Genomic DNA, 9,289 nt, shown 5'->3' with positions numbered 1-9,289 from the left:
AATGCGATCAACTAGACCAAATGCAGACCGATGAACACAGTCGACCCCCAGCAGATCTTGTTGGAGGTATATGGTCTGTTGTCCGTACTTGGATATCAAGTCAGGCTTTGCGGGAAGTCAACAAGCAAGTGAAGCTCTTGCAGAAGGAAGTCTCCCCTTGCACGGGGATATTCACGAAGACCCTAGGTCTTCCGTGTAGTCATACCATCCGGGCACTTATCAGGTTACGAAAGCCTCTGCAACTGCATCACTTTGCCCGTCACTATCAGATCCGGCGGCCAGAAATCCCTCTTGTCATACTAGAGCCGGCTAAGCAGTTTGATCGACTTGCAGCAAAGTCATCACAGGCTGAATCAAGCATACGGCGCGAGCCCTCGAGATTTGAGGTTGTCGAGAAGGAGCTACAAGGAAGGGCACCACCAAAGTGTACTGGCTGTGGTCAAGAGGGGCATAAGAGGAATTCCAAGATGTGTCCCTCACGACATGACTATCTCAAGGAGTCATCTTCTCAGCTTCCCTCTGTTCCGGAAGTCGTCCCCTCGGTTGAGCCTACCGTACAGCAACCCGTCCCTCAGTCACCGGGTCAGACGGTTGTATATACCACAACTCGTACGACAACAACACAGGTAGAGCAACGAACGATACAGATATCTTCGCCTTCCTCAACAGGGTCCCCTCCTATACCTCCTCCCTCGCCGCCGCCTCGGCAGGTTACTCCATTGATGCATGACGACGGGCGTGTCATCTATAGCCGCTACAAAGCAGCTCGAGAAGAGTGGTATAGAGAGCAACCACCGCACCGCCAAACCGATAAGCTATATCGAAAGGCCAAGGGACTTCGTGCTCGCTACAACAAGGCCGAGAAAGCATATGTGTTATCAGATAGCCGGATGGGTAGGCACGTCAAGCGTAGGAACGGCTTAAAGCTGAGGGATTGGACCGATGAAGAGATAGCTGCTTATCTAGATTGGGATAAGGAAGAGGAAGAGAGGGCATATGAGAAAGAGGCGGCAAAACCACTGTATGATAGGAATAGGAATCTGAATTCGTATTGGGAGGAAGCAGCTGTGGATTTTCAGTCACGGGAGGCATTGTACAATCAATCGAATGCACCTGACTAGATTAATTATTTGCATTAAAGAGCGCAATTGATACATACCATTCGAAAGAGCGAAAAGAAAAAAAACCTGTATCTACGACTATATAGCTTGTATTATTATTATGTTGATACTTAATCTTTTCAATAAGTTATGAAGTGTATTCCACGGAGCCGGTGGTTGTGGATCCGGACCTACCCGGCACCGACAAAACACACTCCGCCGGTTGCATTACGAATGCAATTGAATAGGTAAATAACGGTAAATTAGACTCAATGACATATCAATAGAAAGCTCTTTTTTTTCTCTATTTAACTAGCATAGCGGCAAAACTCAATGGTGGCAAAAACCTCTATTTCAAGAGTTTGATTGATTCGGCCGTGGCTGCCAATTTGTCACCGGGACCGTACCTGCAACACCTCTTCCTTGCCAAGTCCAATCCGCATAGCCGTTGCGAGATATATTCGAAATATGAAGCCCTGACTGCTGTATACCTTGAAGCTGGGGCTCAAAATGATTCATACCAATTGTAGCTGTAGGCCATTGATAGCCACTGACTGCAAAATTGGTATTGTAGTAGTTAGCATCCATTTGCTGCAGCCCGTTGTATGACCACGTCGGTAACTGTGCAGCAGCCGGGCGTTGCTGTTGACCTTGATACATGTTTTTCATGTATCCGAGATGCCAATTTCCTGATACCTCATAGCCCCAAGGCTGTACAGTTGCTTGAGCCGGTTGACCTTGAGGAATGTGACTTATCTGAGCCACCCATTGGCGAGCTGAAGGGTCTTGAGCATACAGCTGACGAAGATTTTGAGGGCCATTTGCATTAGTATGCGCATCTCGCCATTGCTGAACAGGATACAGGTTATAGCCTTCACGAGAGTAGTTAATTGGAAGCCGATTTTGAAGCGTATGAATCGTATTTTGCTGCAAAGGTTGAAGCACAAAAGGGTTTACTTGCTGAGCTCTTGCTTGGATAGCAGTAGCATCCTCAGCAATAGTAAATACAGGCCGTTGGTTGTTCATGTTGAGCTTCGTGAAGTAGTCAAGTTGTTAGATTGATATGAAAAGAGAGGGAGAGAAAGAAGCTATAAAGCCGAGATATATATATTCAAAAGGCATTACTGATTCAGTTACTCAATTGCTCAATAAACAGCTATTTTGCATACTATCACAGCTCATTAGCAACAATTGATCAGATAGATATAACATAAACTGCATCACTATCCTTCTAGCTGCAGTGTATCACATTGAGGGCTGACACCTATTATTCACGGTCTAGGTTGTGATAATAGATGTATTCAAGCATCAGGAACTGTAGCTGAACAGGCCTGCAGCTTGCAGAAGCTTTGAATAGCTTCATTTATTGAAGGAAGGTTGATTTACTTGGTCAAGTGGTGATAGCCTCACATCGTTGTTGATTACATCAGCAGTCTAATCGCACAGCCGGTTGTGCGGTCTTATTGCACAGCCGGTTGTGCGTTTAGTAGTCGCCACTGCTGAACCTTGGCTGTGTCTGATGACTAATGTGGCCTGCTGGATCCCGGTCTGTTAACTTCAATTGATCAATTGACTCAAACTTCAAACCAGTCGCAATGCCGCAAAAATGATTTTCGAAGGCTGGCAAGCCATATATAAGCTTCCCTCAAAGTAATAAATCGATGCATCTACTTGAAATGCATTTTACTGATAAAAACTTATGGGTGACCTGAATCCGTTGGGGTGCAATGGATTCAGGTCGTCATTTCATTAGCGCCTTTTTTTTTACTATGGGAAAGCCATTGGATTCAGAGCTGAATCCGCCGCGCAGCTAGGATAGGCGTGGCACATACGCCAGATATGTTAATAGAAGGTTTCCGATAGCTGGTGGTAGGAATCTGATGTTATCCCTCTGCGTGCCGGTCTGTTCCTGGCTCTTGTGGTACCGTACGTGTATCAAAACCATCTTCTCCCATAGTAACACAGATCGGCGACGAGTCCCTGTGTTGGCATATGTGATGGAGAGTAACTCTGGAGATCGCAATGGAGGACCGGCCGGAACTTGTATAAGTGTCAGCATCCTCTGTAGGAACTCCTGGACGTGCGCTTCGTATATTGCCATAGCCTTGGGGCAGAGACGAGTCTCCCCACCGTCATGATGGTTCCGATCCGGCCGAACAAACACCCTGCGTAAAGCCGCCTTCCCTTCTATATGTCTAAGTAGGGCATCGTGAGTTCCCACTAATATCTCTCTGTTTCTCTCATCTGACATCCACGAAGCACCGAATTCGTCCTCATCAAGGTCGTCGTGTAGCCTCCACGCCTCGATCGGAGCAATGTTGTCCATTCCGAATAGCAGTTCATCATGTAGAAGCGTATGTGCTTGGCGGAACTCCGATACGACCAGCTGCGGTACGTGATCCATGTGTAACTCGACCCCCCTGTAGTCGATGGTCTCTTTATCGAGAGACCAGCGGGCTTGGTGCTCGGTGAGATTGGTGCTGGAAGCAGCGAACAGATAGAGCCGCCATTGCAGTATGTGGCCGAACGGCGTTTCCGCCATCTGCTGAAAGTACTTCCCGCATATCTCATCGACCATATCGGGGATTCCATCCTCATCGTCCTGCTTCTTAAAGCATACAAAGTCAAATATGATGACTTGAGCGACCCAGATGAGCGACGATAGGTTACTATTAAAGTTGCCAGGCTTGTGCCAAGTGCATAGTCTATGCTGCTGTTTATCCCGCTGGCGCGTCGGGTTCTTCTTCCGGCTGAGCATAGCGCAGAAGCTCAGTACGACGGATCGGAACGGCCTGCTTCCGACAGTATGGCAGATAAGGGAGATGTAGAAGGTACGAATGGCGTGTTTGAGATCGATATCACGCTCCTCATCGCCGTCACCGCCTAATTCAACCCTCGAAGTTTTGTCCTGCCGCCGTAGAGCGTCGATAATGCCCTGCATCATCTTTTCCTGCCAGCTGGTCACTTCAATGATGTCTCCTGGTAATACCTGGTTATTATGTTCTCTGGTAAAGTGCCCACCATCGCGGTACACTACCCGATAGTAATATACAAGGAGCTGCTTTGCTATTCGGAAATAGGACTTGAGTGACTTCCCATTCTTGAATTCGCGGAATTTGCTGGCTTTGGCACTGCTCATGTTATCTTCGCCGCCGCGGAAGTTGCTCAATCGTAGTGCCCGCTGCCGTGTCATCTTCCCATCGGGTGATGCTTCGCTGCACGACATATACGCATCCATTAGTGTACCATCTGCTGCGGATAATATGCGACTAAGATCTGTGTTGACATGATCGTCGTCACCAAAATCGCTGTCGTCGTTATCGTCGTCTCTATCATCCCGCCCGCCTATGTCCATACTTCGCGGCAACGCATATGATGATAGAATCTCGGCGTCGCGCAACCCCCGCAGGTGAGGTGAGTGGCAAATCCTGTACGTACAAGCCAGGGCACCCGATCAGCTCGTGACTCCTCGATGCCTTGCACGATCTCGGCTCTGCTGTCTAGATCGTGTGAGGCCTGGATGACATCCGCCTTCAGATCGTCAAACAGTTTTCCCTCCTCTTTCGATGGCGCTGGCTCTTCTCTCCCGGTCGCTGGTAATGATGATGGCGATGGCCGCTCTTCCTCTGCTACGACGAAGTAGTCGATCCGCCCCTTCGCCGTAAAATACGTCTGGAGCTTGCATGCTCTCCAGAGAGGCGCATTGATGGTATGCTGCGATGCCTTCTTGCCATGGACTCGCGTGTGGTCGTGCATTGTCTCGATGCGCCGCGTGCAGTAGTCACATTTATCAACGGCACAGATGTATCCTCCGTAGACGGCAAGACCCTTTACCGGCTGGCATGGCCTTTTCCGGTCAGGCCTCCACTGTCGCAGCTCTTCCACAGGGCGCAGCTCATAGCTCAATAGCTGCTCAACGGTCGATCGCAGCGTCTCGCCTTTCATCTGGTGCGGCTCGGCCCGCAGGTGGCTCCTCCAGCTTGTTTGTTTCGGAACCAGGCATGTTCCGCAGAGGCGGCAGACTATGACCTGGTGATCGGCGTTGTAATGGAAGCTATCAAGACCCATAGTAGGTAGTACTATTACTATAAGATGATGTATTTTTATTGATCTAGGAACAATGAATAAAATGGGGAGCCTGAATCCATATCTATTATATTCTTACATATGCTTATTGTAACTTTCTCTCCTTTTTCTTCTTATCTCTCTTAGTCTTCATTCACTGTAAGTTGCCTTTGAAGAACACTGAGGGCTATTCTCTCTATAAAGTTTAGACCTGTCCTAAAAGCGCGCGTCAAAGACGCGCTGTTCGCGTGGAATTCCGTAATCAAACTTTAATTAACTAGTTATATTACATATATTACATACGTTGCAAAGCTTTGAGCTACCACCTCAAACACTATAAGAACCATCCAGGGTTATGACCAGAGCACCAATGAGATGATAAAGCGCCCCTGCTATCGCTGAAAGTGGAGTCGCGGCAGTTTCGTCAAGTACCCACTTTCAAGTGAAAGAGGAAAACAGGGGTGATGGCCCAATCAAGACGCATAAACGTCCTTTTTCACTTGAATTTGGAGCTGGAATAATGATGTAGCTTCTTTATTTATATTACTTACTGATATTATGCCCGTTATTTACTATTTATTCTCTACTTAGCTAAGATATAAGGTATAATTATATTTAATTAATTACTACTAGTTACCTTCAGTCAATAATTATTGTATTTAAATTATAAATATCTTATTCTTATTACTTTCTTTACTTTAGTTATAATATAATACCTTTCAAGTCTATCTTCAAACTATCTTTTTTTTCTCTTCTTTTAAATCTTATGTACCTTTAATATAATCTTGCCTCCAATTAAGTATTATAAGAAATACCGCCATCGCATTTGTCATCTCCCGCCCACATACTAGCTTATTATGCTTTCGACCTAGCCAGTCCCCATAGTCTTGCCGGCTCTTAAACTCTCGTCCGGCCGCCTCTTGTATCCGCAGTAATAGGTCTGCCTCAGTAGTCGCGGCCAATGCCACAGGGATTACTATATGTTTCCACCGCCAGCACGAGGCCCCCTTTGTCTTGTAGCCGTCTCGGCAGAGCTCCTGCGATACATGGCAGTAGAAGCAGCTTAGGAATATTGCCTGCCGGTCCTTCTTATAGTTGATCAGACCCTGGAATTCCATACAGCTGGTAAAGGATAGGTCTTTTGTCCCGGCCGTCAAGTGACACTCGCCCCATGTATGCCTGGCCTCCTCGACACCACTAAACATCCAGCAGATACGACAGCCCATCTTGCCGAGCCCCTCGACCTCTTCCAAGGCAGATTCGAGAGCTTCGAGGGCGTGGGCATCCTGCCTGCCTCGGTCATGTGAGGCAATAATCCCTTGTGCCGATAACTCGCTCTTCCACGCCAGCTCGGCATGGTGGCAGTTGTCGCATCTTGTGACCTTAGCCTCGTTACCATCGCCGCCGCCGAGGTCCTTACAGTCCCGAAGGTCGCCGTCTAGGCATTGGCCGAGCAGTCGACGCCGGCACCCTCGGGTCCGGATCAGCCTGCGTACCTCCCGCACGCTTATATCTAGACAGGCCTCGCCCGCGGCGTCCTCGTCCGGCCAGTCCTTATCCTCGATAATGACCTCAGCTGTTACAGGCTCTCCGGTTCGCCCGGCCCGCCCGGCCTCCTGGGCGTAGTCGATGATGCTGAAGGGGGCCTCGAGGTGGATGACGTGGATGATGCCGGCGACGTCGATGCCCGTTCCTAGAGCCGCCGTTGCCACTATGTAAGGCGCCTCACCTCGGACCCAGGCCTGGAAACCCTCCTCACGCTGGGCGATGAACTGCGAGTCGCTGTCGTCGCGCAAGGCGTGGTAGTAGTGGCAGTCGAGCTGCCGGGCGAGGGCCTTGCATTTCGCCTGGCTGGTGCAGTATATGATGCCCTTCTCCCCTGTGGATAGGTCTGGTAATCGTGCCTCTACCCGTCTCTTCACTTCCATCACGCCCCGCCCGTTACGGACGCGAAGGACGGCATATCGTACGTTCAGCCGGTGACTCGAGGCCCGTATGTAGAACGGGTTCTGTAGCTGCATGGCCTCCTCAAAGTCACGCTGCCGGAGAGGCGGCAGGGTCCCGGTAAGGAAGACAAAGGGACAACCCAGGCTCCGTAAGAGGACGAGGCCCCGGAGCTTCGAGCGGTAGGTTTCGGCAGCCGTGAAGGTTAGGTGGCACTCGTCGATGACCACGCGGTCTAGCCTTCCATTGACGCTCAAGTCGGCCGCCCACTGCAGGAAGTCATCGGTGATGGCCGCCTCGGCCGACACAAGCGTGACCCTGGGCCAAGATGACCGTGCCTCAGGCCAGGGCTTACAATCCAGGCCGGCGTCGACACAGCGCTGGACGAGCTGCCTCTTAAGCTCGGCATAGGGAGCTGCCACGATGGTGACACCCGCACTTGCTAGCATGGCCGGGACCATAAAGACCAAGCTCTTGCCGCCACCTGTTGGCAGTACTGCCACGAGCGGGCTCTGTTTAGCCGTGGCTAGCCTCACGGCCTCTTCTTGCTGAGGTGACCGAAATCGGGCAGTATCGTTACATAGTACTGCCCGTAGCGCCCATATAATCATATCTTCCTCCTCCTCTTCTTCTTCTTCTTCTTCCTCCTCCTCCTCCTCCTTCTTTCGCTTCTCTTTCTCGTTTACCCCTACCGTGCCCGCCCGTAATGCCTCGAGAGATGTAACCTTGGCCCGCTTTCTAGGGGAATGACCATCCTTCGCCTCTCTATCTTGTGTGGGGGTAGGCTCGACCTTCTTACCCGATGGCAATGATAGCGGTGATGATGAGCTGGTATCACAGCCGAGGAATTTATGCCAGCGATAGCTTACCTGCCCAAAGATCTCTAGGGACTCAGCCGTTAAGCGTTTAAGTATATCAATCGTTACGCCATAGTTGGCGGCCGTCTGTCCGGTATGAGAGGCGGCCAGGTCATCGGGTGCCTCATACTGCATACTGCTCCGACTCATCATGATCATCATCTTCGCCGTCCTCGAAGTCAGCCCGGCCGGCCCCTCGGTCACGGGCATGCTTCTTGCTGATGGCAATGGCAATATGGCGCCAATCATGGAGCATAATCCGGCGGCCAATATAGTAAGACGTCCACCTCCCCATGGCCGCGGACATCTGGCTGCTCTCCCAGGGTACTCCTCCTGCCGCCTCGTTATGCCAGATAAAGTCGCTCGGCGGCGCCATCTTCTCCCCATATAGCTCCCACTTATCGGCCTCCCAGCGATCTGTCAGCGGCCGGATATAGATCATATACATCACAAACAGCTGCCCGATCCGCCCGGGCAAGAAGCGAGGGATGACCTTGGGCGAGTCGAAGTGGGCGAGGGACTTGTGGTACTGTGTAACGAGGACGACCTCGCCGTCGATGATGAAGATGTTGCGGTCCCTATTGATGCCGTTGATGAGGCGTAGCCCTGTGATCTCCTCCCCTCGGCTAGGCTGACCTCCCGTGATGTGGGCGAGGAGTAGCATGAACTCCTCGAACTTCTTAACCAGCTTGAGGTACTTCCTGATACCCGCCCACTTCCACTCACCCGTCTGATCAAGGAGGTCGGTCTTCCGGGAGCTCGCAATAAGGTCCTTCAGCATCTCGACCTCCTTACCGGCGAGACCGTTACGATGGATGAAGGATTGCCCCCGCCTTGTCTGCGTGAGATCGTCCTCGATACCGGCCAGGGGGATCACAAAGCGCTTATCATCACCCTCCTTAAACATCAGCTGACCCCAGAGGAGATCCTCGGCATCGACCGTCATCATGGCTACCATGGTCCGGAGTTTATCCATCAGGATAGGCCTGCCCATAAAGTACATCATCTCACCTTGCTTACTCCAGGATACCATAAGCCTGCTCCCTGTCTCCCTTGCAATCTTCTTCCCGAATAAGAGCAAGCTAAGTATATAACCCATAGGTGAGTATGTGGCCTTGCAGAGCCATACGTCCCGGACCTGGGCGAATCGTTGGATGAGGTCTTCCATGCCGTCCCGCTCCCGGGTAGGTATGGCCCACTCCCCCAGCAGCGCCCGTCCTGTGAAGACGAGACCGGCGAGCACGTAGGTGAACAGGTGGGCCGGTCGCAGCTGCCCCGTCTCGGCGTCAATCCCTAGCACGCCGACGAAGTGCCACAGCGGGC

At 50.9% G+C, this 9,289-nt stretch overlaps 2 protein-coding genes across 2 annotated transcripts; both read right to left on the bottom strand.

Moving 5' to 3' along the window:
* Positions 1 to 1,454: 1,454 nt before the first annotated feature.
* Positions 1,455 to 2,126, bottom strand: FPOAC1_013913 (uncharacterized protein; the record flags this gene model as incomplete). Its single annotated transcript, XM_044858253.1, has 1 exon — positions 1,455 to 2,126. The coding sequence occupies one exon, from the start codon at positions 2,124 to 2,126 to the stop codon at positions 1,455 to 1,457; it is 672 nt and encodes a 223-aa protein (XP_044700709.1).
* A 784-nt stretch (positions 2,127 to 2,910) lies between these two features.
* On the bottom strand, positions 2,911 to 9,134 carry FPOAC1_013912 (uncharacterized protein; the record flags this gene model as incomplete). The annotated part of the gene is made up of 4 exons (XM_044858252.1): positions 2,911 to 4,485; positions 4,539 to 5,129; positions 6,014 to 8,053; positions 8,097 to 9,134. 4 exons carry the CDS (start codon positions 9,132 to 9,134, stop codon positions 2,911 to 2,913), a joined length of 5,244 nt encoding a protein of 1,747 aa, XP_044700708.1.
* Between the last annotated feature and the right edge of the window lie 155 nt (positions 9,135 to 9,289).

Source organism: Fusarium poae (assembly GCF_019609905.1).
Source record: "Fusarium poae strain DAOMC 252244 chromosome Unknown contig_4, whole genome shotgun sequence".
NCBI lineage: Eukaryota > Fungi > Ascomycota > Sordariomycetes > Hypocreales > Nectriaceae > Fusarium > Fusarium poae.
Note: the sequence above shows the minus strand (reverse complement) of the source record. Positions and strands in the feature narration are given on the sequence as shown.